At 45.7% G+C, this 26,135-nt stretch overlaps 10 protein-coding genes across 10 annotated transcripts; 4 read left to right on the forward strand and 6 right to left on the reverse strand.

Annotated features, from left to right (window-relative positions):
* Positions 1-396: 396 nt before the first annotated feature.
* On the forward strand, positions 397-1,715 carry FOBCDRAFT_242070 (uncharacterized protein; the record flags this gene model as incomplete). The annotated part of the gene is made up of 5 exons (XM_059610440.1): positions 397-485; positions 582-585; positions 1,073-1,253; positions 1,293-1,443; positions 1,622-1,715. The coding sequence occupies 5 exons, from the start codon at positions 397-399 to the stop codon at positions 1,713-1,715; spliced, it is 519 nt and encodes a 172-aa protein (XP_059465460.1).
* An 813-nt stretch (positions 1,716-2,528) lies between these two features.
* FOBCDRAFT_242071 (uncharacterized protein) lies at positions 2,529-3,077 on the reverse strand (the record flags this gene model as incomplete). Its single annotated transcript, XM_059610441.1, has 1 exon — positions 2,529-3,077. The coding sequence occupies one exon, from the start codon at positions 3,075-3,077 to the stop codon at positions 2,529-2,531; it is 549 nt and encodes a 182-aa protein (XP_059467635.1).
* Positions 3,078-4,006: 929 nt separating this feature from the next.
* FOBCDRAFT_101740 (uncharacterized protein) lies at positions 4,007-4,780 on the reverse strand (the record flags this gene model as incomplete). The annotated part of the gene is made up of 2 exons (XM_054706097.2): positions 4,007-4,587; positions 4,648-4,780. Coding segments are annotated over 2 exons (714 nt in total), but the record flags the coding sequence as incomplete, so codon positions are not given.
* Positions 4,781-8,326: 3,546 nt separating this feature from the next.
* FOBCDRAFT_139914 (uncharacterized protein) lies at positions 8,327-10,006 on the forward strand (the record flags this gene model as incomplete). The annotated part of the gene is made up of 1 exon (XM_054706098.2): positions 8,327-10,006. One exon carries the CDS (start codon positions 8,327-8,329, stop codon positions 10,004-10,006), a length of 1,680 nt encoding a protein of 559 aa, XP_054562073.2.
* A 416-nt stretch (positions 10,007-10,422) lies between these two features.
* On the reverse strand, positions 10,423-11,350 carry FOBCDRAFT_242073 (uncharacterized protein; the record flags this gene model as incomplete). The annotated part of the gene is made up of 2 exons (XM_059610442.1): positions 10,423-10,500; positions 10,685-11,350. The coding sequence occupies 2 exons, from the start codon at positions 11,348-11,350 to the stop codon at positions 10,423-10,425; spliced, it is 744 nt and encodes a 247-aa protein (XP_059465461.1).
* Positions 11,351-12,812: 1,462 nt separating this feature from the next.
* Positions 12,813-14,355, reverse strand: FOBCDRAFT_242074 (uncharacterized protein; the record flags this gene model as incomplete). Its single annotated transcript, XM_059610443.1, has 4 exons — positions 12,813-13,043; positions 13,098-13,437; positions 13,488-13,566; positions 14,052-14,355. 4 exons carry the CDS (start codon positions 14,353-14,355, stop codon positions 12,813-12,815), a joined length of 954 nt encoding a protein of 317 aa, XP_059465462.1.
* A 3,283-nt stretch (positions 14,356-17,638) lies between these two features.
* On the reverse strand, positions 17,639-17,962 carry FOBCDRAFT_204515 (uncharacterized protein; the record flags this gene model as incomplete). Its single annotated transcript, XM_054706101.2, has 1 exon — positions 17,639-17,962. The coding sequence occupies one exon, from the start codon at positions 17,960-17,962 to the stop codon at positions 17,639-17,641; it is 324 nt and encodes a 107-aa protein (XP_054562076.2).
* Positions 17,963-18,987: 1,025 nt separating this feature from the next.
* Positions 18,988-21,330, forward strand: FOBCDRAFT_242075 (uncharacterized protein; the record flags this gene model as incomplete). Its single annotated transcript, XM_054706102.2, has 6 exons — positions 18,988-19,005; positions 19,065-20,147; positions 20,293-20,319; positions 20,366-20,383; positions 20,825-20,918; positions 21,146-21,330. The coding sequence occupies 6 exons, from the start codon at positions 18,988-18,990 to the stop codon at positions 21,328-21,330; spliced, it is 1,425 nt and encodes a 474-aa protein (XP_054562077.2).
* A 517-nt stretch (positions 21,331-21,847) lies between these two features.
* On the forward strand, positions 21,848-22,720 carry FOBCDRAFT_242076 (uncharacterized protein; the record flags this gene model as incomplete). Its single annotated transcript, XM_059610444.1, has 2 exons — positions 21,848-21,872; positions 21,975-22,720. The coding sequence occupies 2 exons, from the start codon at positions 21,848-21,850 to the stop codon at positions 22,718-22,720; spliced, it is 771 nt and encodes a 256-aa protein (XP_059465463.1).
* A 2,072-nt stretch (positions 22,721-24,792) lies between these two features.
* Positions 24,793-25,305, reverse strand: FOBCDRAFT_204518 (uncharacterized protein; the record flags this gene model as incomplete). The annotated part of the gene is made up of 1 exon (XM_054706106.1): positions 24,793-25,305. One exon carries the CDS (start codon positions 25,303-25,305, stop codon positions 24,793-24,795), a length of 513 nt encoding a protein of 170 aa, XP_054562081.1.
* Between the last annotated feature and the right edge of the window lie 830 nt (positions 25,306-26,135).

Consider the following 26,135-nt stretch of genomic DNA (forward strand, 5'->3'; position numbering starts at 1 on the left):
TTGCCAGACTCGCCTTTGATATGAACTTGTTATGAGTGAATCGCATTGTATTGAATATGGTTCAGTAAGGACCAACGGCGGCAGGATACTGCAGCTTGAAGCACGAAAATAAGAAAAAGGGAGGCCGAAAGCTGATTGGCGACCAGTTGCGGCTGATGCCAGACCGCTATTTCTGAAGCCCTGCAGAGCTCAGTGAGAAGGTCACACGCCGTGAGATGCAAGGCGCGCATTGAGCTTAGCAGAGCCTCATTCTAGCGAGGCAACTAATACGGCAACCAGAGCAAGGTTCCACTACAAAGGACGCTAAATACGCACTTCTCAACGCAGTCACACAGAACACCCTGCATTTTGCAGAAGATCAACGTGAACGATCCAACTGCCGATGTCACTCTCGCCATGGCATTGCCCTGTCATATCGTTGAGCCTCTTGCTAGCACCATCCTCCAAATACAAGGCTGGGTAAAGGGAGGGCGGCTACCGGATCAGTGAGTCAGGGCTCACGAGAGATTTTGTCGAGCTGCAAACCTGGCAGGTATGAAAGAATAGCTTCTACTGAGCTACTTTGTCTCCAGTGCCTCCAGCTCTGTGGGTAGCTCTTGGGATTCCAAAGTGTTAGATGCATGAGCAGCAGGAGCTCACGTTGACAAACATTGAATCCGAAGTGCCAGATGCCGTAACATGTTCGTCAACAAAAGGTAGGAATTGATACTTGGCTCACAGGTTCCACTGCTTGTTCACATCGAAGCAACAAGCCACAAGGTTCGAGCTATAGCCTTCTCTATCCAGGGCTTTCCATACATGCAGGGGCTGCATGGTACTGTCTCGGAAACCGCCGACTGAGTTGGCAATATCGATGATTACAACAGTTGTGGTCTGCTCTCATAGTAAGATAAAAGGCGTATTTAGGGGTTTTCATCAGTGGTAACTTGACCAACATGTTATAACCTTCTTGAACTCGTTACCTCTTCACGAAGGGCACTCTCAACAGTACCTTTCATGAAGATTTGTTAGAATGCAGTTACCACGTACGCCTGCCTTTATTGGAAATATGATGAAGTATTTCCGGAAACAGGATTTCCCGATACTAAGTCTAGACCAGGACTTGGTCTACATTTACTGGCAGAGCTACCGCAACTCTAGCTTTACAGAGGAAATGAACGACGAAGGACTATTGCAGCTTCCGTATGCCACAAGCCTTTATATCACAAGGTCTATGTGTAAACCACTATTTATCTTAGAACTTGAAGGCAATGGTCTCGACGACATCTGATGCTTAAAAAAATGGATGGCAGATACATATAAGGCCATTTTATGCCGCAAACCATCTACGCATCTGATCCGTGCCCTCTTGCTTGCTGTACTCTGCTTTCAGCGTGAAGGCGAATTTGCCCAGGCTGCGAAGGCCTTTGAGCAAGCAACATCTATCTTCCGTACTGTTTCATCGTAAGTCTTTGTTTATTAATTAGGGAGTTTCACTGATATTTATCATAGGGGCTGGGATGAACTCTCCATTGAGGATCAGCAGGAACTCACTCTGATCTCCTGGGAGCTTTCTAAGTATGCAGGAAGTGGGCCATTTCTGGTAGCAAAGTAGCTAACCGTTTATCTTTGCCCTGTGTAGGTTTTTGGAACTAGACAAGCTTGGCTTCGACCCGCCTCTGCTTAACGCCTGCGACTTGCGAACAGCGACACAAGCTTTCTTGTCCGGCTTGTGACGCACTCCCAAGGACTATACGCCCGGCAACAGCACCGCAAAGGTAGGTTATTGGATCTTGCTTCCTCATTCCACGTCATTGGCTAATAGAAGGTGCCCGTTTCAGCTACGACTCTGCCTCTTGACTTGGGATGGGACAAAGTACAATTTCTGGTATACGATGTCCAATATCATGGATTGTGGAAGTTTCAAAGGGAATCCTCAATATGTGAGGCTTGAATAACAGATCCTGGATGCCCTCACGAACGCGCACGTTTCGATCTGCGTTCATATCAACAATATGGTTTTACCGACCACAGATTTCGACATCATCCAGAAGGGTTCAAAAGCGTTGAATTTATCGATATACAAATTTAAGCGACGCTGAATGCTTCCTCCGCAAACTTCACCTATTGGGTCAGATCGTGACTTGGTGGCAAGCTGTTAGATGCATACAAATTTGAACAGGCCATAGCGTCTTACTCGCGCGAAGTGGTTGCGAATTAATTTGTTAACCCTGCCCAACAGCCCACTAATCTGACACCGACGCTAGATTGACGCTCGAACAGTTGTTTCGGAGCTGATAACAGCTTGCGGCTATTTGCTAAGGTGTAGTTGACCCAGCTCCCTTGGCCCGAGTTTCTATTCTGATGTTCAGATGGTTGGAAGGTTATGCCGATCATGCCGATAGTCCATTTCACTTCCCCCCAAAACTTGTTGTCGAGAGTTGTAGACATCCATTCCTTGGTTTTCCTCCAAGCTTATGTTCAAGCTGCAAGTCAAGGTGAATATCTGATCACGTGAAACATTGCCTTTGTAGACAATACGTGAGACATCATCCCCAAGGATTCGTGTCCCAGGCCGATTGACCGTAGTACATAGGATCAGAGTTACATTGACTTGAGTAAAACGAGTTTGGATCTTCGCCATTTCTTTGGTTTCTGTAAAACTCAGAGGGCTGTAAACAGTCGATCGTGGAGAATTGTGGCGTTGTTTCCGGTTTTTCTCTTTGTAATACCCTGGAGGATAATCCTTCAGGTAGTGTTGGGTATGATAGAGAAGGTCCGATGAGATCCAGAGACGGGTATTGTTTAGAAGATGGCCCAAGCTGGACCCAACACTCCCTCTCCCTAACTATCTGGTCTCTTTCCTCAATCACCTGGTCTCTCTCTTTGATCAACTTATCTCGCTCTTTTATCACCCGGTCAAGTCTTTCCAAAAGGTCGGCCATTTCTGCATTAGGGTTCTGTGCAGACAAAATGCAAACCTTCTTCTCCAAGTCTGCGATTTGCTTTTTCTTCCTCTCGCGGAACTTCTTCGCGGCCTCACGATTTCTCATTTGCCTCCCTTTTCGACGGATCTCTTCCTTCGGTGGAATCTGCATGGCGATAGTATTCAGAGGTGAGACTGATCAAAATCATAAATCGCAAAAGTCGAGAATCAGGACGTACTCAGACCCCAGAGTGGAGAGGGAAAGAGAAGGGAACGGTTGTGGGAAGAAATTTGGAAAGGTGGAGGAGAGAACTTGGCATATGCTGAACAATTTTTGCCAGGACAACTGAGATTCGGATTAGGAAGACGGGGATGGGCTTTAGTACTTACTTATGGATCGAATCACACTATGTTATCGACTGCCAATCAGCTTTCTCCCAGAAGATTCAAGGGTTAAGTGCTTGTAATCTACCTAACCGCTGCTACAGTGGGGAAGCTAAATGATGTGAGCGGCTAGTAATCCGGACTACGACGACTATCAGAAGCCCAAAAGCTAACCTGGCAAAGATCCAAGCAAGAGGCGGATTTCGCCCCACCACCGAGCGTATGTAGGTCTTGATTACTTGGAAGCCGGTAAATTGAGTTATTTATAAAAGGAATTGTACTCTAATTCAATGGGACCGTGAGGATATTGCAAAGCATTTTAAATTACAAATGTTTAAATTATTACTCTCAGCTAGTAGTGTATATCGGGTATGGTGAAGAAACAGCGAGAGAAGTCATGGCGATCCAAGACCACTGCAATGCGCTTTTGGCACCAGTTGCTTGAGGGAAAAGACGGTAGGACGCAATATAAAGTGGCTTTCGCCCTTACGTCTGTTCGAAGATTCAGTACTCTTCGTAACCATGCCCTAAACTCCCAGAGACTGAATTGTCTCAATGTACTCAAGTACCCCAGTCATGAGTTTAGCATGAGCTCAGACCCCGATCGCCTTGAACTCCATCCAAAACAGCAGCATGTCGTGGGTATTCGACTGTATTGCACCTGTGATTGTCTTTGAACTTGCGAATCATGGGTACTGAACTGCAGACAATAACAATATTGCTTTCAATTGATAAAAGCAATATGCCATTTGCCAACAAGGGCGTTGAGTCATTGTTTTTGAGACCAATGACCAGAATGACAAACCGGCCCACAACAGCCCCTAGCGGGAATATCCCGCTGCCGACAGAAACAACTACTCTCATTCTATTATTCCGCGACTTGGTATTGCGAAGGGTGTAAGCTAGCATAGAAAACATAAATACCATGTCTGCCAAAGCCCCGATAACCGCTTGTGCCACATAGATAGCATAAACTCTGCCAAGGTGAAGCGAGCAGGGAACCTGAGGCTGTTCACACTCGATAACTTCAAGCAAGAGAACTACCCACAGAGCGGCGAAGGGGCAGGTTATCAAAGACGCCACAGTCCAGATGGCAAAGGCGGGGTATCGATACCAAAGCCTTTCCAATACCGCGTAGTAGATGACACAGGTCACCAGTTTGGCAAGGACTGTGCCTGGGATGACAACTAGGTTGGCAACAAGAATTTCCCAAGTAGCATTGTTCACGGTGCCATTGTGTATGCCAGCGAGTGTTATGGCCCCGGCTATCGTGAACATCCAGGCAAGAAGGATCATATCTTTGATATAAATCAGCAGCTTTCGCTACCATAACGCAGCCTATATTAGAAATCACCTACAATGCTGAATGCGCCAATCGTGGAGAATGAAATATGCAGTGTAGAGACACGCCGCCAGTAAGACTGTAGAAGCGGTGTATGCAATGCCAGAAGTGCAACACATCGCATTAATATTAATCAAACCGTTCTGCGGTATATCACTGCCACTGATTCGAGGGTACTCCATCATTGGGTGCACAATGGTTCAGGTGAATAACAGTAGTTAGGTAGTGAATGCGAGCTCTGGCATGGGGACCTATTGAGATATCAAGCTTTACTCAGCAGTTAGCACTCAGATCTTTATTTTCCAATGTCTTATTTCTTTCATACAATACTCGTCCCTGATACTGCTTTTTATTATCTCTGTGCTGGAAGGCATGATCATTAGTCATCCTCAAGAGTGTTTTCTCTTCCCTCAGCAACCATTCACGCCGGAGATCGTTTCCCGATAGAGTCAGGATCACGAAACTTTGTTTGTTAGGTTAAGTCCTCTATGTCAGATAACTAAGAAGTACTCAGACACCTGTTGGCAAGCGAGGGTTGGTACCTACCGGCTTGTCCGGATCCTCTGGAGACCCCGGCTACCTAGGGTCTTTGGTCTTGCCAAATGATGACACCAACACTTGAATCGCGTGAAAATGGTTTCACTAGAGATGATCCCCGATCAAATAGCCAACCTGGACGGGGGTGGCGGCTCGGAATATGGGGTCACCCTTGACTGGACCTGCAGGTCTTCATTCCGGTACCCCATGCCTGGCATGTTGGTCAAAATTCCACTTTCCCTGCACCACCAACACCGCGGCCACGGTCAAGCTACGTACAGTAACAGCACAGACAAGAGCTGAGTTTTGAGGGCTGCGCCTCTTTCCATTCGACACCCGCCTCGTCGTATCCCGTGCGGACGGCGTCGCAGCTACCGCGTTCTGAACCCAACATTGGGGACGGCAGGCGTTAAGTCCATTGGGCCGCACACCTTGATGAGAAATGGAAAATAAAAGCAAGAACGAGAAAAAGAGCAAGAATTAATAGGGGCTTCTATATTTAACTCCTGAATTATAAATAATCCCATAAATATCTTAAAACCAGATATTATAATATAATTATCAGCTTATTTTTCTTAGTAACCTTCTTATCTCCTTGTTGCTAATCCTCAAGGTCTTGGGCTCATGACTGCCATCTTCACAGGCATCCAAGTATTAGATCATACAAACATTCAAATCGCGCAACTACTTCTTTCTTTTTCATAACTGCAACTTCGCCTCAACTCTATACCCATTCAATAAGTCTGATAGCCATGTGGACATACACTCAAGGAGATGTTCCCCTCATCTCTGAGGGTCCGTCTGATGATAAAGGCTTCAATCCAAACGAATCGTTCTGCATATCGGATAAAGTGTCTAAAGAATTCACTGATCCATCTCCTCAGGAGCTGTTACAAGATACACCGCAAGACATCGATTCACCTCAAGAAATCGCTTCACCTCAAGGCGCTGACCCAGAGTGAAAAGGATAAAACAAAACTCTGGCCAACGATATCCGTTTATACACGTCTCCAAGAGAGTCACCGTCCTTTAACGCCGAGAACAACTTTGTTTCTCCAAAGGAAGCCAGGCTCGCGGCACGAAAAGCTGAGAATAGCGTTATTGGGAAACGCAATCGCAGGAAGAGAGACATTTATCTACATGGAAAGTCTGGACCTGAGTTTTCTGCAGCAACTAGGAGGTACTCCACAGAATCTGGGTTTGGTTAGCTGGGGGGTGAGGTTTCGTTGCTTTAGTTGGCATCTGCCGAATGAGTAATCCTTGCTGTGTGCTTCTGCCAAGGCAATCCATCTTTAACCGCATTTACACGATGCAAGTTTGTTCTGACTAATCAGGGCTAGTAAAAATTTAATTATGGAGTCCATCATGACCCATGAGGAGACGTTGAACAAGATATAAGTTTAAGTTCATAAATAGATTGTGTGAGAAGCCTAAGTAGCTAGATAAATCCAAGATTGTGGTCTATATGTAGATATAAGTAATTTACGCAAGTTGCTGCTTGTCCTGCCCAGCTCCCCTCCTTGGCTTGCTGTTTATCCTGATAAGTCACGCAGCCTGTTTACAGGCCCAATTGCCTGTCAATCACGTCTTACCCTACACAATCCGTACATTATAGTGCATTATTCAATAGTCAACAAAGCCCCATAAAGAAGGCACTATCTAACTTAAGATTTTTTACTTAATAACACGTAATGGAGGATGAGGCGGCTGCAGATATTACCATTATAAGCCGAGGTTATACATATTAGCTTTACAGCATAACGTGGTTGATAAGCGAGTGAGTCAGACAAGCGAGTGAGTCAGCGCACTGTACAGCTAAAAATAGCCTACCCTATAGTGCCTAGATACCTTAAATAAAATAGCTAAGAATCTAAAAAAACTGTTTTTACATAATATGTAGCTATTTATTTATAGAAATATTTTTTTTAAACTTTTAGCTATTTTATTTTATATAGAAAAGCTTATTTACACAGTGTAAGTAGTGTAAATAAGCTTTTTTTTATTTTACTTATATAATAAATTAAATACAATTCTTTAATTTAGTAAGAAGCTCTTTTAAATAGTTAAATATATAATATCTTAATTCTAGCTATTTTAGGCTTAGCTTGAATTTTATATAGGCTTTTTAAAAGTAGCTTTTAAGGTATAGGTTAAGCTGACTCACTTGCTTGTCTGACTCACTCGCTTATCAACCACGTTATAAGATATTAAAGTATTGGTAAATTTCTTACAATTTAGTAACCAAGATTTCAGGTAACCAGGGAAAAGCGGGGTAGTGCAGCTTGCCTATTCTTACTACTGAGGTTAACCCATCGTGACGTCATGAGTGGACAATTAGCCGGAGGGAATTTGCGGTACCGGCGAGACAAATGCTTCTCAACAAAGGTAGGCTCGGGTGATACAATATGGACGCAAATGCAGGCTGAGTCGAGAAAACAGGGGAGTCAGCAGGTTGAGTTGAGGAAACAGGGGAGTCACTCGAAGCGGGGAAGAAGAACAAGGGTGTTAGTATACGTGCGTACCCGAGCTGATAGCTGATGCTTGCGTCGCGCGCCTTACCTTATTAGTTATAGAGTAACTTCTCCAGCCTTATCTCCAATCAATCTAATACAAGTGTGAGACTAGCGTTCTCCAACCGCCAGCATTAAGTTGTTATCTGGGGGCGTGTAATATTACACATCTGCAAAAAACAAGTATCTGCAGGGGAAGTATGGAGTAGAATGTGGGCAGCAATGGCGGGCCAGGATAGGCCCAGTTTGAGACAAACCAAAGAGTTTGCAAGGGACTACAGTAGAGACACATACTAATAATACCCTAGCATAAATCTTACAGCAATTCTACAGCAATTCTACAGCAATTCTACAGCAATTCTACAGCAATTCTACAGCAATTCTACAGCAATTCTACAGCAATTCTACAGCAATTCTACAGCAATTCTACAGCAATTCTACAGCAATTCTACAGCAATTCTACAGCAATTCTACAGCACCTCTATAATAATTCTATAACAATCTCTTTAATACAACTCTCGGGTTATGGATACCCCAGAGTTAAGTGTTGCCAGAGAGAAGCCTCTTAGGAATCATTGCCTTTCAGGTGCAGAGGCGTGGTTGAAACTCAAGCCGAAAGTGCGTCTTTTATGTCCGCGTGAACAAAAGATGCTCCAAGGACTTCTTGATGGGCTATGCAAGCCCGACATCTGTCATGGGTTAATGAGCGCACAAAATCAACGCTATGCCAAGGTCCTGCTTGCCATGCAACATATTATTCAAACATCACATGGTGCGGCAGTTCTTTGTGCAGCAAGGCTTGGATTGTCCGCACTTAGTAACATGAGAAAGGAGAACCTCTTGTCATTGATACAAATGATTGAAGAGAGGTTTTCCTTATTTTCATCTCCTGAACTCGAGATTCTCTTTCGAGAACGCAATTTCCAACGTCTAAGCGCAGATCCTTCAAGACAAATTCCGAGTGAGCCGCAACTGCTTACATCAACGACCCATGTCACGGCGGAGAAAAGTCATGATGGTATTCGTGCTCAAGACACCCCAGGTCTTGGAGGTCCAGGACCGGAAATCTCCACAGAGACGCAAGGCTCTTCAGACACAATTTTTCTGCTCTGTGTTGGCACAGCCGCTGATGAAGACGTTTCGAAAGGCGATATGATAGGAGTCCGCCTCAACTTGCTTGATATCGAAACACTCCACAAAGATGTAGCAGCCATCTTGGAAGGAAAATTACTAAAGCAGATAAAAGAGTCCTCCGGCAAAGCATTTATCAAAAAAGATCTCGACTATACAGTAATCCATCAAGCGATTCTAACTATGCTATTTGCTCGCGCAAGGGACCGCGTTGAAGCTGAGTTCAAATCGTGGAAATGGCTGGTATCCAATGTACTAGGAAATACTTTGCTGAGTTACATCATGGAAAAGAAAGCATCAAGTGTCTTGATTTTGTTGGCAAACAGCCATGGCGATTGGGAAACATTGTCGATGGACGACCTTTACAGCCATCTTCAAATGCTGTCAGCAGCCCACGGGAGCCTTTCTATCTGTCCAAGTGAGACGGAGAACCAGTCGGCAGCTTGCAAAATAGCAGACATACGCATTCTGGATATGATTGCTCGAGATGCTGATTGGAAATACTCTTACCGTCCAAGGACTTGCTTCGGCATGGGGAAGTGTACTTTGCCTAGTACACTCATAAAGCGGATGGTGACCAAACGTGGCTATAGCTGTGGTGGTGCTGATGTTAAAATCGTTGAAAGCACGACGCGAGACAACCTGGAATGTATTGAAACTCCACAGTCCAACTCAGAGCCGTTCGAATTCGTGCCTGACATAAGACAGCCAAGGTTTTTCCATCAGGAATACATTGAATCGTTGCAAAAGTTGGGCGAGTATCGCGTCTTTATCTCACGACGCCAGGTTATTGAAATCGCGTTCACAACAGTCAATCATGACATGGAGCCTCCACATTTCGCCGCTGAAAAGGCGACACCAAATCACTTCAAATGGTTCTCGGACGATCCTAAGAAGCGAAAACAAAAGCTGGAAGAACTAAAGGACTTTGCATTGTATCAAAACTCTCGTCTCCTGAACCATCCCGACAATATGGAGAAGTTCGGATCCGTCCACGTCGGGATACGCCTGGATATCGGAGTTTCTGAACTAAACGGTAATGGAAGGTTTTTTGTGTCTGAACCCACGAGATTTCCTATGGCAGACCAGCTAGCTAACCTCATTCTTGATCGGCCACATGTTGCTATTGCAAGAGTTTGGGGGGAATCAATGATCGAGCAACATAGGCGCCGCATTAGGGGCGAAAAGCAGATATAATTAAATCAGCATGAGTCTTAGAGACGACAGTCGAGCTATGCAATAAAAAGAGCATGATCAGATCTGTAACTTGTGTTTCTCCAGGTATCTCTCGGTGGGCTCCTTCCAACGTTTGAGTGCTCTCGAAGCCTTGATCTCTTCACAGTCCGATTTTCCTACCAGTTGAACTTTCAATAGAGTTTTCCCTCCTTTAAACCTATGGCTATGAATCTTAAAGCACTGCTCCGGAACTTTAAGACGTTCAAGACTCTCCTTCTCGCGCAATCCCGGGTGACTTTGCCAGTAAGTCTCGACAGCCGCAGGATATTCCTTCTGGATGTCCACCTCGCTCTTCCATTCTCCGTCACAAGAGTCGTAGAGAATGAAGAATTCGAATATCGCTTTTTTATATTTCGGAGTCTTCCGATGGCTGAATATCATCTGCGGAACTGGGTCTGAATCACTAGAAGCTGACATTTCCCAGCACCCTGTTGATGTCTCCGGATATAGTGCTTCTGCTTTCGATAAAGTAATAACCTCAGGCAACCTGAAATGTGCCTTCCATCTATCTTTGAGCTCGGTCAAATATGATATCATGGCGGGGGTGCCTGTGAAATAGGGTTCTCCAACTCGCCAGATAACACAATTCTTCTTCCATCGAGGTTGCTGAGGTATAATTTTGAAGACCTTCTCGCAAACCTCAGCGTGCGGGCGACCTGGGACGTCTTCTCGGGACTCCCAGAATGTGTTGAGAGTAAAAGGGGCCTCAATCTGAACCTTTTCTTCTGCTACCCAGCCAGAACGGCCGTTTCGTAAATGGCAAAAGAGAAAGAATTCACCGTAAATTGAGTACTTGAGGATGGAATGAAGATCTCTAGCAAGATCTACCCATGTGAGATCTAGTAGGTCATCAGGGGCTTCTGATGCCTTGTCCTGATCTGACATGGATGCTTCTATCCCATTATCGACGCGGCTAGTGCTTGCTTGCGAAACCGCAGTCTCGTCGGTATCGGGCTCAGAAGCACAAGAGTTTGAGGCGTCGGGCTCTTGATTCGTAGGCTCTTCTGGGATTCTATCTTGGCTTGCCGTCGGGGCATCTGTCTCATCTTCTAGATCGCTCGCAGCTGTTTCGAGAATCTTAGTCTTGTGAAGATCGGGGTCAGGAGCAGACGCGTGGGAGGTATCGGGGTCTTGGTCAACATCGTCGTCTGCTGTTTTGTCTTCGTTCGCTGCTGGGGCATCTGTCTTGTCGTCTGGAACCTCTGCAGTTGCGTGGGGAGGCTCAGTCTTGCCCGGATTTACGCGCCCTCTCTTGGTCTTGCGCCGTTCGGAGGTTCTGTCAGCGGGCGGTCTTTTCCGACTCATGCTAAATAAACATATGCCTGCGAGGTTTGATGTCGTGAGTGTGATGAAGGAGGGAGGCTTGGTCTTCTTTTATGTTATGCAGAACCATCCTTCATTACCGTGCACTCGATGACTGTCCTTTTAGTGGCTGTTTTCCTTGCGATTCATTGGCTGTAGCCAGTAACGAAAAAGATTGGTCGGAGAGAGTGTTGGGAGTCGCTCCTAAACACCCCCGCACGATGTCCAACCCTGTAACCGAAATGGCACACCCACGGTTGGTAGGGTTTGAGAGTCGCCTCGTCAAATCAGGCAAAAGGGTGTGAGGTTGGTGACAAGGTGAGGGAATGTCAACACGCAGTATAGATGCTCCCAGGGCAAGGGGAGAAAGATAAAAGCCCAACCATTGGCTGCGCAGCTTGCCGATCGCAAGTTTTCGGTTTGAGCTAGGATTTGGGACGCACTAATCAGCAAGCAACCAGAAGGTAAGCCAAAGCCCACTACATAACAGTGAGCCCGCGGAACAAGACCAGGAAATGTAACATCAAGTCCACATCTATCAGAAAACAACGTGAAGGAATATTTGTAACATTACAGAAGATTTATATCTGAAAAGAATTGAACTTGATGCTATCATACTGAAATCTAATGGATACTACTTCTGACGTTTTTATAACCCCCTGGGGTTGAGCTGTATAAGCTTGGACTTTAATTGTGGTACGAACGAACAAGGGGAGTCCAGTGGTTGTCACCCCCTCTCCAAACTCCACAGGTTCTCAGCCCGATTTTGAAGGCACCGCTTCTAATGTTCATCTGGCGCAGTGTTACCCCATTGACGCCTTGTCACCTTTGCTTCCGTCGTCACCGTGGCTAGCACGTGAATCTATCGTTTTCAGATAATTGGCCAAGGCAAGAGGAAAAGTAATAAGAGATGATTCACTGGGCTCCTTCCACCATGATGAGAAACAAATGTGCTTTCTATCCATCTACAAAGCCATTCCGAGATTTATCAGCAGTGGCGGCGCGTGACATTGGCAGTGGGACATGCAGGTGCATCTCGCTCCATTCTCGAGAGGATTGAACGAGGATATGGGTCTCGTTCCTTTCAGCCATCACTAATGAGCCCCCGCCTGATACACAAAGAGTGGCGCATAAGTGCATGCGCAGGTATGCTGTTTGCTAACGCTAAGCCCCTGTTGCTATTTGCGCTAGACTCCACAGAATGACAGGCAGGCGAGTCTTTGATCCATGAGTACTGTTCCTTGATTCGTGGTTGTTGCTACTGTTGGTAATATTTCCTTCTACGCCTCATCACTTTGAAACCATGGGTTGCATGGCAGAGAGATACTAGATGGATAAACGAGTTATGCAGAGCTGTGTCATACCAAAGCTTTATATTTTTCCAGTTTATTCAAGGTCCGAACATACAATTCTAGTGGCAAAAGACATCTTATAATTCTTGAGCGAGTCAATCGAGGCATCAAGTCTATGGCTTCGTGCACACAACTATAAAATGTGTCATATAAGGTTTGACTGTTGTCATCTGCAACTCATTGCGCAAATTTGCAGCAAACAGCTGACATTCCTCCTCACTCCATCCCAGATTCTCAATGGCTGGACGAAGGATGGACCCTTCTATGTCATAAGTAAATGCCTTCCAAGCTAACCTTCCTAACTCCTGCTGCTGCAGCGATGTATGCCAAGGCCCAATCGGTACCTGTGATAACTCAAACTTAGTTATTTTCAAGGTTCACTGGACGCCATTGACTACCTTGTAGCGGTTTCTCTTGATGTCACTGAAGCCGGCATCCTGTAGCAAACTAAGCTGTTGTCTGGAGCCGATCATCTCGAAATCCGCCCCTCGCCTTGCACCAGCCTCTCTGAATAGGTCTCCCCATTGCACCATAAAACCATCCTTTGGTAACTCTTCCTCTCCTTTAAGCTTAATGGCTTCTTCGTGGAACTCTGCAACCCCTCCGGGTTTCAAGACGTTAAAGACCTGTTCTAGAAACTCGCGCCAGTGACTGATTCTCCCTTTAAGTTCGCGGAAATGTATAAAGTCCATTGAAGATGTTGAAAAGTCTTGAAGATCGAGGCGTTCTACGGTCTGACTGCATTAATGTTAACGCTGATCAAGTGTAAGACGTCCATATAGCCTCACAAAGTCAGATTAGGCGGAACCCATTCAGGTGTCGAGGTTGACAGGTCAACACTAATAACATCAAGACCAGGATGCTCATCTGCAAAGTCCCTTGAATTAGGTTAGTCAAGTACCATTCAAATAGGTTGAAGAGCGCATACATGGCCCAGTTTCCTAGATGAATCTGTTGGCATACTTATCATATCATAGGGGGGTCATATAATACCGCCTGCTGATCCAACATCAAGAGCGCACTTGTGACCATTAGCAGCGAGGACATTGGCTAAAGCAATGGGACGCAAACTAACCCGGTAAGTAGAAGGGATCATTGTCTCGCAAGTGCCGAATAAGTTAGAATAAAGCTCGTGGCTTCCATACCCAGTTAACATAGGACATTTCTTCATGGTATTAGCTAACCTTAGTTCCCATGCCTCAGTTCTTTTCTGATCATGTGGCTGCCTGTGCCGCCGACTTAGCAAAGGTCTCTCAGTGTATAGCACTTCTATTACCATTCATTAATCGGATATTCTCGGCCCCATAAGCTTTCGGCTTTGATGTCTCCAGGTTCGATCGGCTTTGTGGAACATGTGCTCTCGTCGTCTGCAATACCTTCATCTGTGAGACCCTCATTTCTGGCCCTGCTGCCTTCGGTGCTGTGGTTGGTTGCGATGTCGCCGTGGGGAATGTTGCCATTTGCAATCGCATTTTCGAGCACCCCCTCAGGCTTGCTCTTCTTGAATCTGATATCGAGGGATCTAAATACGTCGTTCGAGATATCTAGAATCGGGTGAGCTGTTGAAAGGTCGCAATGAGGTCGTAGTCCTTCGTCTCCCAGCGTGTTTGAACGTGATCGTTTGCGACTGAGGCTGTGGGTAGCTGGTAGGAGCATCGCGGCGAGGGGAGACAAAAGAATGTCGATGGACAAGGCCAATAAAGCGAATAACAAAAGCCGGTTGATAGAGAGCCTCTGAAAATGGGATCTCACAGAAGTTGCCATGGACTAGTGCTTTTATGCTTGCCATGGCCGAGGATTCCAAGAGAAACTAAATCGTCAGCTAATCTCTTAGGCGAACAAAAGCGTGACATACCGATCGTCCACGAACACCGCGATTCAGACAGGCTAATACCAATAGCGCCGGCCGCTTGAGTTGCGATTGGATTCGGCAATTCCGATTCCGGCATCGTGTATGACAATTCTACCTGACCCTGGCTAACTGATCTCAATTGAACAGATGGGGAGCCGGCCGCACTATGCAAGGGGGAGCTGTCAAACATTACGTGTATTCGGTTCATTGATGTGAATTGGTGTATTCCTGTTGTGTTCTGTTGAAATCTGCCCCTTAGAGGTTTTACCATTTCGGCTGTAATCTTAAAGTATCCCTGCTTGCACGTGAGACCCCAGCACCTGTTCAACAGGAGCCTATCGAGAGCACCATTGTGGAGAAGAGACCTACAAGGTTGTTCAGCGGACTAACTCTGACTATTCTCAATATCCTGGAAAAGGGCTACTTAGAATCTAAAGGTGGCGGCTGGAGCGGGAAAGACACATCACACAGTTCAAGCCACAGCATCGAGACAGCTTCTTTGACAACGAGGACCGTCAGAGGGTGGGGCTCGGATTACCAGTCAGAAAAGAACTTCTGACCAAGCTCTTTCCCTATGTTTATCTCTCTGCCGTGAGGTCAGTCCTCTTGACGGGTTTGCCCTGTTTACTTTTGACTTTATGGTCTCGATGCTGGCGGCCAACAACCAAAAGGACAATCATACAAGAAAATGGGAGGATATCAATGTTCTCAAAGAGGCTTTGACTCAGTGCAGTTGTAAGCCTCCCATGCATACATGGTGACGTAAAATCGCAGCGATATCCACAGCTCAAGAATTTGTTTACGTTTATATCAAGCATTCAAGTGCTAGGGAAGCCTCGACCTTCAAGCACACACTCAAGGGGTGTGTAGATAATAGTGATAAAAAGAAAGGTCAACATCAATCCTATCCGCCTTGAAGCAAGCTCTGTTTCTCTTCGTCCAATACTGGTTTCGACCTATATAAGCCCCTTAATTTTAGTAGCCAGACCCGGATAAGGACGAAGGTTTCGCCCAAATGCTAGAACATCGAATCTTTCCTGTTCTCAAAGATTGGAGGCTTGCTCGTAATGTACACTTCAACCTTTGGTTTATATACAGGAATCCGAGTTTCCTGAGAAACTTTCTCAGCCTGGCACAGTCAGTATACGGCGAGAGACAGAACAAGAAACTACGCACAGTGAATCTAAGCTCTGTCATAACGCGTACTTATACGGATAGATTGGTTTGTTTATCCATGGTTCGCTGGTTTGCATGTAGAGAGTGGCCTGAGTATAAGACACAGCTAAACTTGTACTGAAAGCTAAAGTTATGGGCTGCAGGGAGAAAGTCAAGTGCAAAAGCAAAGTCGAATAAGTAGGGTAACTTTACGCAGGGGGGTTGTGTGGAGTAAATAAGGCAGGCAGGGGATGCTGATGGTGCAGCAGTGGAACTTTGCTCCCAGTTCTGCCTAAGTCTATATTTCCACACCCGGGCCTGCATATCTGCAAAGACTCTTACTGGTACCAAGCCGGCGTCGAAGATGTCACCTCGGTGACTCCTTGTTGTTGAGTAACCAAAGGATCGCCTTATTTTATAGGCCTTTTACTGGACTACTTAGATGGAAGGAGGGCGTGCCTAGGGTAGGTTCGATTAGATTATCTTAATCCTCCTCTTACTATTACATCTACCTCAACGCTTTGCTTCGGTTTTAAAACAAATAACAAAAGTCACTCTTATATTGCTAAGGTTAAGATATCAGAAGCGCACCTAAGATAAGATAATAGCTATATAGCTTAAGTGGTTTAGAGTGGTACTATGAACTGGTAGCACTCGTACGCACACAGTGTCAGATTTAGCAAGATAGACGCCAAACTCTACTAACGAGATCTTAATAACTTATAATATAAGAAATATAGCACTTTAGGGATTAGCAATATGTTGGTGGGAACTTCGTCCGAAACTGCCGTGATAGAAGAAATAAACTCTAATTCTATTTTGTAATCTATATACTTGCCTGAATATATATAACCCGTGCTTTGTGTTAATACATGTAATCATCTTCTGGTGCTATTAGAATCTCGACTCTCGCGCATCCGACGAGATGTCAAATCCCAGCCTGGCGTGCATGTTACATATACAAGATTGCTTCGAGTCATGGAGCCAATACTTTACAATAAGCAATAAACATATCTGCCGTAAGCAGGGCAAAGATATAAGGACACAAAAGACCCCTACCATGCGCGCTGACCCAAAAGATCCCTAGGGATGGAACGCGACGACACTTACATGAGACCTTTCATGCCGGCTGGGGGACATTTATGATGTAGATGCATAGATGTACACCCTGATCTATCGCTACGAATTGAACCATTTCATCGATCCCCAGATGCACAGTAGGTGCAGGGCTGAGAGAAAATATGACGAACCTGCCGGGCTAGTTGCATCCAATGCCGTGTCGATGAGTCGCACGAGACAAACGAACCTGAATCCATGTCGAGCTTTCCAGACACAGACATCGCCATATCTCAAGCCGATGAATCAACCTTCAACATCAGGCTTGGATAGACATAGTAAACGTCTAGACCCTTCAGATCAAGGCAACCCCAGAAAGTGTATTAGGTGACTGTTATTGAAAGTGCTGCCAGCCTGCAAGATTGATTTTTGACACTTCAGCACCTCAGGTGTCAAAGATTTCATGTTATGAACAAGCGATATCAGACAAACAATGCATCCACAGAGCTTTGTTCCACGGAATGCACAATAATCAGGATCGTAGCTTTGGACGCTTGCGTATATACTAGGTAAAAGAAGAATAAGATTGGGGGAGCTAGGGGGTCACGGGAGCCGCTGCCCCCCTTGGATAGTTCTACTGAAAGAAGGACTGTTTGCTATTGGACGTGGAGCAATGGACTGCTATGTTATTCAAGAAATATCGTGGTGACAGGCTAACGGACTGTGTAAGTAGGTTTCGAGTCGCAACTATGTCAAGTACAGTGTAATATCTTAGGCAAAAAGAAAATACGGAGAGTTTGAAACTGAGGTGGGGATGCTAGTCGTATGAGGCTTTTTCCCACTTGGCTGATCAGCTTGCCATGCGTGAATCCTTCTCTAGATATGACCTTTCTTTTTCTGTCTTTTCCTCTTCCTCTTCCTGACGGCAACTCTTACATTGACCTGGATGCTACTCCCGATCTTTTTAGGCTTGTATGTGATGATATTCCGGTTGAAAATCCGTTGGGTGTTGCTGGTATTACTTGTGTATACTGATCCATTGATTTGCGTGGCATCTCCATGCGCCTCAGGGTTTATAATCGATGTGGCCCCATTATCGCGGTCCAATCCTGTGCTGGGTTGGTTACCGAAACGTAGTCCATCGGTAGCTTCCCTGGCACTTCTGATGATGTTTTGAACAGCATCATTCAGATGACCCATGGCAGAGTCTAAGCCAGGAACATTGCGATTGTCCGAAGTCGAAGTATCTGCGGTGCCGCAGTGCTCTTGCTGGCCATGATTTGAAGGATAGTCTTTGCCAAAGGACTCGGTGGGGTCCCCTCTGGGGCTAGAGTTGCCGCCGGATTCATGAACTGGTTCTGAAGGATCGGGCTTCTGCACAAAGACCGCGGAATAAATGTGGGCTATTTTTGTTGAATATGGATCGTATTGAAATGGGCAACTTGGTTGAACAACTTAATATGTTTGGGGAACGTGAATGGTGCCGGAGCTCTTGGGCTATAAATATGGAAATTAGGAATACAGTAAGTCGCCAAGGTTCTAGCTGTCATTGCACTGCTGTGGTCAAACAGGCGGTGAACTTTGAGGCCAGATACTAAAACCTAGCGCGCAACTAGATACCGTCGAAGGCTTCAATCCTAGAATGTTCTGGTCGCCTGGCGAAGGCCTCGCAAGTACAAGAGTTCATGGTCGAGGAAACAAAGACTATGGAGCCTTGCAGCTGGTTCGTTTCAAGATGAAGATTAAGGGGCCATCCTACTGGATGCTTACAGGGATAGGCATTCGAAGTACTCTTCATTAGTGCACACGGAGCATCCGCAGAGACCTGCCGTCTTCGTATTCAGGTCAGCAATGCGGCCGCCTTAAGCCTCATTACTATAGTGACGCATTCAGCACTCCACTGACTGGTTTCGGCTGTTGATCAACAATATTGAATAAGTGGTAAGGATATTATGTCATGGACCAGGTAGATATTAATAATCCTAGTATCTGTGCAATGGATGGCTTTTCCTTAAGGTGATTGCGGTGCGGTACACAAGTACATTCAATCACTTCGAAAGCTCATGGTCATGCCTCGACAGAAGGCGGTGTAGAGGGCATTCCATGATCCAAGATGCAAGGAATAATTTACATATTAAAGACAGCTAGGGAAGATATGGCGCCGCCATGGATAGTGTCGCCAGATCAGATCTTCCCAAATATTACCCACTAGCTTCCTGAGAGCCATGGAAGCATTGGCTAATGTGAGCAATGTTCTTTCTTATAGGATATCCGACTTTCTTTCTAATTGGGAAACTGACAGGAAATATGGGACCGGGTCTTTGAGTTCCTCGACACTCAGGATCTCAAACATGTCGCTCTTATCAACAAAAGACTCTCCTCATGTGTGACACCATCTCTATTCCACCAACTGTCGATAGACGAGGATGGTATCCAGAAGCTACTCGAAAATCACGAACACAAAAACGTGACTGATCATGTTAAGGTCTTGAAGATTTACCCCAGGACGTATGATCTATTTGCTCCGGGCTCGGTACTTGCACGCCTGGCAACAAGCTGGAAAAGTGGCAATTTCGCCCAACACCGTACACCTGACACAGGTGGAAATGGAGACATTATATTAGTATCTGACTGTATCCTGACCGATATATCAGAGCCCGGACCAGGAATAACTCAAGTACTTCCAGCGATCCAAGAAATCCTCATTTCTGTCAAAGGGGAGGAGAAGCCACAGGATCTTGTCTCGGTTATGAGCAGGTTCACTTGCCTCAAGAAACTCATGGTCCGCGCTATGTCTCTTGACCTTCCATCTCAGTTGATATGGCCCTCGTTGGAGCACTTCGAATTCGAACATATCCTTGGTATTGAGCAACCGATGGAGATAGACCCAGATCGTTTAAAAGGCTGCTTCGAAAAGCATAAACAACTCAAAACCGTCATATTTGCACATTACCTTGACTCGAGAAACCCAAGTCAAGGTAACTGGATTGGTGGCGATCTACGCCAGTTCTTCTCTCTGCTGTTAGCTTCGGCAGATATGGATAACAGTCAAACTCTGGGTAGTACTGAACTTGACTTTATCAGTCGAATATCATTTTGCTTGCAAGACTTTTATGACGATTTCAACAAGCTCCAAGACAAAATGGTCGACGTTGACATAAAATTGCTGATCCTTAAGCCTTATGCAAAGCACATCTTCAAGTCGCAGCAAGGCTTGAGAGAAGCAATGTTTCAGGAAGGACCCGACGTCACCTTCATATTCAGACCTATGCCACTCATCGAGTCTGCTTTACAAGGAGCTAAGATTGGGATTGGAAATTATTCGGAAAGAGTATATGGCAATGGGGGTGACCTGGATAAATTCCATAAGCTTTACCATGATAGTGTTGGTGGGCGTTTCTCTCTTTTCGTCAAGGCCCAACCCCATACGCCTTCAAGGTCACCTGTTACAAGAACGTTTATTTAACCATACTTATATAATAACCATAGGACCTCTAAAGGAATTAAAGGCTCTTTAAATTAAATTATAGTTATCACGTCCTTCCGTCGCTTGTCTTGTTAGTGTTGTTTGCACTTGGCTTCGTCTGAATGCGAACTATATAGTCGATTACTGCCTACAAGGTAAGTTTCAAGTCGCAAAGACAGGTGATGAGGACAAGATTTTCCTTTTATAATACAAGCTTCTACCCAAAAAGCTTCCATGGTGGTCTGAATGTGAACAGAACTCACTTCTCCTTTCTCAACGGCTCAGATCACAAAGCCTTACTGAGGTACCCATTCTTCTCCATAAGGTCTTCTGGCGTCCCTTGCAGATAACTAGCTATGGAGTGTCAAGGTACACCGGCTGCTAGGACTGCCATGACCTTCTTACCTGCTGGAGGTTGGGGTAGAAGTACATGACGCATGAAACTGGCTCATATCAAGACGCACCCAGGACATGAGGCGCTCTGACATAGACACAGTTGCTCAAAACCCTGACTTGAGATGTTTCATGTACTTGTACTTGGGAATGGTGAAGGTAACAAGATGGGGCAATTTATTAACATTAAAAACCCTGTAAAGGTAGAAGACCATCGAAACCAGAACACCGGTGTACGCCCGGAACGACATCCCGCCGGCCGCGGCCAAAAGCTGACACTCATAATCCTTGTGGTTGGTAAGCGTGTTGAATGCGCCAAAGCTGAAATACTCAAAAGGTGGGTCATCAAGCAAGAGATACGAATTGTAGATCTTTGACTCGGACTACACGTATTGATTCATTAGCCGTCATGTGCATACTGAGAAAAGGTCAAGGATTTCGCATTAGCTTCAAATCACACAATCTTACTGATGGCATTGCCCAAGGTGCATAAGGGTCAAAGCTATTACCCCTTGCGGTGTTAGAGCATGTGTACTCGGGAACCGGCGTTCACCGTGAAACATCAGATCTTCACGTCACATGTTTTCCAACATCGCCTAGGCTACTACCGCCAGGCTTTGGACTTGTGTACTATCGACCAACAGAGGACGTGCAAGCCCCGTTAGATCTTACAAGAGACGGGGCACTACCCGTTGTTCCGCGCGCCTAGCGAAGCAAAGACTACAACCTCATTATATGAGCTGAGCTCTGGATTATTAGCAGTAATGGTTGCGGGGGGGTTGAAAAGTGGCGCTTCATGACCCTGGATCATTGTACACAAAGAACAGCCAGTTGGTCTCAGAACCCCACCGCCCCGTCCAAGATGTCAACATAGGTCCTACTGCAGAAGTGTACAATAATAGGACAGTCAACGCCACATGATAGCTAAATTCCGAAGATCACGCTTCTCAGTGATTGTAAGCACGTATACTCGAACTAGGCCAACAAGTCATAGTTATTCTGCTTTTTTTAGCAATAATAAAGCGCCGTTGCTCGGTATACATTCTTCTTTTTGTGGCTTTGTGGCAACGAGGCGACGAACTTGCAATCCTCGGATAGATGCGAGTTCTACGGAAAGTCACAGAAAAGAACTTGACTACAGGACCCTACATAGATTGGAGGAAAATCTGCAAGCTCTGTTGGATTATATTACGCAAGCTTGTTTGACCAACACCTCCGACGACCAAATGGCGAACTCAACATTGCCCAAAAGTACATCTCATGAGACATTTCTGGGGTTGTATGTCAAGGCCGAAAAGCGCATTGCCGCCCGCCATCGAAGAAATTCTCATCCAGATCTTTCAAAACTTTCAGAGGACCATATATCGATCGATGAACATTTTGACATTACCGACAAGTTCCAACAGTACTTCATGGAGCTCGTATCTGCCCAGAAGCGCATGAATGACTCAATAGCCAAGGGAATCGAAGAAGCTCTATCGCAACTCAAAGACGTTTACTGCAAAATAGAAGCTGATGAAAGAGAGAAGCATATGATGAGCAGTAAATTACATAATCAGTCTAAACAACTGCAGAAAGTTGAGGCGGAAAGGAACGAAGAAGTTGAGCGGAGATTGGAGGCAGAAGAAGACAGAAAAGCGGCGGACAAACTGTTTGAGGAACAGAGAGTACAGCTCTCAATAGTAACCAAAGACCTCAATCGACTGAAGCAGGTCTCTGATGCTGCAACCTACAGAGAAGTAAAGCTGAAGAAAGAGCTGAAAGACAAAAAGGCAGAGACGAGAGAACTTCAGTACGAGGTGCAGGCGAAGGAAAACCGAATCAACATCATGAGAGATACAATGGAGAAACTGGCGTATTATGCCCACTTCGGTCATGAAGAGCACCCGGTTGGGGATCCTCTAACTTGGACCCCGGAAATGGCTGAAAGCTTCTTTGCTGAATGGGAGTCCATGGTTGATATCACGGTGCGTCGGAAAAAGGTATTGGAACTTCTATCAAACGTTGCCGGTCTCGATGCCGAAGAGGTGCTTGCTTCAGATGTCGATCAGGTCAGGCTATTACTCGATGAAGCTGGCTGGAGTTTGGAAAGGGCTTGAGGACGCCTACTAAAGCTCAACTGCGTCACTATAAGAGACCTCCAAGCGATCGTATGGTTCAGCCTCACTAGTGAAGGAAGTTTAACGTCCTTATGAAACTATTCTGGACTGTTTTTCAAGATCTTTGTATGAAATAGAAGGAACTTTCAGTTTCAGAGATATAGTGAAGAGTCAGTATCGAGCAGTCTCGCGGTTGCTTCGAGGTCTGAGGTTTGCATTTTAGCCCCCTGTAGCTATAGAGTAGAGCTCCTTCCCCAGTAATCCCACTACTAAGCTATCAACGCGATCCTTGGATCACTTGTCTTTAAGGTTACTGCACTTGGCCACTTTGTAGACTCAGGGTAACTGAGAGAATCCCTTCAAGGAGAGCTGTCTGGCGCAAGACTATTTTAAGGTCCCGAAACTGATAGCGCCACATTTAATATAGCCGTATGGGTAATTATTTCTTGAGCACCCAGCTCAATTCTGTCATCCTGGAACTCTACCTATAGTCCATACTCTAAGTTCTCTGTGCTGATTTGAGCTCTCAGCCACAAGTCTCAACTGCAAATAACACATCTAGCTCACAACTTAGACATTAATCCCCATCCCTCTGTCACCCGCATCTTCGACAGGCTCAGTACAATCAAATACACAAACAATCTTGAAACTAAAAGTTTGCATTTGGTTGATACTTAACTATCACGATTCTTGAAAGACACCGCCTTGTTTCGCCTCGAAAACCAGTCTAGGCCATCGGAAATCCCTGTTTCCCCCAACCATCGCTTCATCTCACTGACCTGTAAGATCAAGATGCGGCTTTCCGCCAAAGTAAGGCGTTAGTGACAGGTGCTCCGTCATGCAAAGGGAACTAGATATCACTGTGACGAGACAACACGGCCACGTGACTGGTCTGCATACTGAGACGTCGCATTTCGAGGTACTGTCTAAGAGCTAATGACGGAGAGGTGAACCTTGTACCCATAGTGCAGCCTCGTATTCGATAAGGTACGTTGGCTATTCGATTGGTATGAGGGCTTGCCATTTGTGTCCCAAGACCTCCTGAATATGTGAGTCTCGATTGCCGTAGTAATTGCTGATTAGTATTGTGAAACTGAGCAGCAACAGTACTGTATGATACGTATTACACCTCTGCGCACTCTTGATGGTCAACCGTATCCTTTGTGTGTCTAGTTGTAGACGGCAACTTACGATGTCTTATAAGTAGCCGCATTGGTTGTTTTGGCAGTATATGCAAGTCCCATTTGCTCCAGTAGCCAATTCCAGACAGTTGTGAACAGCATGATGGGAGCAAACGCCGCGAGCGCTGTTAGAGATGTCTGGCCTCTCAGGATCCATTTTAGTGTTGGCGTTTGATAGCATTGTCGCGCAGTTTAAAAGGAGACAATGGTTGGGAAATAAAAGTATTTATGGCTTCTTTCAAGTTGCTCCGTTGATAAGCATCTAGATAGTGTAACCTTTGGTCTAAAGAGTGTGCATAACAATTTGCTTGGGGTAACGGACGTCGTGGAGAGGGATGAAGATGGAGATGGGAGTTGCGCTGGATTGCGCGGAACAAAGATAATTTATAGCTGAATTTTAATGTACCAGTGGAATTGTATATTGTATTAGCTAGTGTTAACCATCCTGCAGTCGTTATTGAGGTGAGCACTGGTCATCCAATATGCAGCTCTTCATGACGTGTCATAGCGGTTCCCAGTCTCGTATGAGCAGCTGCCACTTAGAAGTGACGTTTCGATCCTGTTTTCTAGGCTCCAGAATAAATAGACTTCACTGCTTAAAGACATTATTATGAGAGACATTAGCTAGATGCATCTAGTTGCGTCGTGTGGCAGCCATTCAAGACCATGACAAGTCCAAGATCATTACAGTACCAATAAGGTCACCTGCCAGATGTGTACAACGACAGGTGGCAAGACCAGAGAGGTCATTAATATTTCAGCCATCTCTCAACAGCGAAGGCAAGATACGAGCCATAGTCGAGAGGATAAGCATGTCTGGAAGTAGCAAAGTAGTTGGTGGGTTCAATATACGTCCGGGTTACAAATTGCGGAATCAAACACTATTTCTAGTTAGACTTCCTTGTAAGGCGTCACGATGAAATCCGGTATCTCTTCCCTGCTCATAATTGAGGCCAGTAGAAATGGCGGGATTAGCATCATACGATCGCGATCAGTCCAGTCACCTGCTTGTACTACTCCATCTATCCTGTGTTTTATATTGTAGGAGAAACCATAGGAGACTGCAGCCACAATAACATCCGACCCATTCATCAGTGTTCCGAGGCCTTTCACCAACGGCTCAGGCCAATATCCATCCTCGACCCCCAAAACCGCCCCTTTGACCACGTCCTTCACAGCGATATCGAAGTCACTCTGTTCGCTCGTAGAAGGGAAGTACTTAGACTCAGTCTTAGCCTTCTTATACACCTGGTCCTCGTCGAACTTGTAACGTCTTGGGGCTGTCGCTTGGCCTGTGTATCCTCTCGGGTCCCAAGTCAACAATTTTCCCCAAGAGTGACCTGCCCCCTGAAAATAGCACGTTGCTTTGTTAGTAGCTGCGCCTGGCAAGCGTGATGAGATCATTAAAGATGATGAGAATCTGGTTGTCCTGAGATGCGACTGGCACCCTTGTAGCCGACAGTATGCTACCACGCCCTTCTGCGCCGCGCGCCAAGATTGGCTTCAGAGCAGCAGTCAGACAAACAGACTTGTTGAAATCGTCAAGCGCTATTGTATGCTCCAAGAACCTAGCCACGAAGGTTAACTTGCTGGATCCGAGAACGAGAACCACTCCGGATATATGTGGCTGTCGAAGCTATTTCATCACAGTATGACGAATGATGATCAGTTGCTTTGTGCCAATGTCGATGCTATCGATAGAAAGAACTTCTTCTGTGATAATATGGGCGATTCCGTCCAGATCTGGCAGAATAGGAACAACTACATCGTGGATATTATGAGCGCCGGATACGTAATGCGAGGTATCGGTTGGAGAGTTCCCCTTTCCTAAAGCAGTCCCTCCGGTACCTATGATGGCAACAGTTGGTAGAGGAAGAGTGTTTCACTCCGGAGATGTAGCAGTTGGTGGTCTTGACAGAACATCATAAGGCCCAATAAAGAATGTCAAAACGAGGATCGCCGCCACGATGGCCAGCTTAAAACCTGAAAAAGAATACATGTCGATGCTGGAAGTCTGAATGTTCTCCCAACTGGATATAAGGTGGTCGGCGGGGTTCGATATCAATCTGGCGAGCAAGGTGAGAATCCGTACGAGTTACGGAACGTGAAGTCTCGCGGAGACATGACTGTTAGATAATTTCAATGACACACTACTGTCAACCTACGTCATATCCCGAAGGCTGTTTGACAACAATAAGCAGTTGAAACTGGGAGCAAGTGTTGGCTCGGTAGTG

This window comes from Fusarium oxysporum, chromosome VII, assembly GCF_013085055.1.
Source record: "Fusarium oxysporum Fo47 chromosome VII, complete sequence".
Lineage (NCBI taxonomy): Eukaryota > Fungi > Ascomycota > Sordariomycetes > Hypocreales > Nectriaceae > Fusarium > Fusarium oxysporum.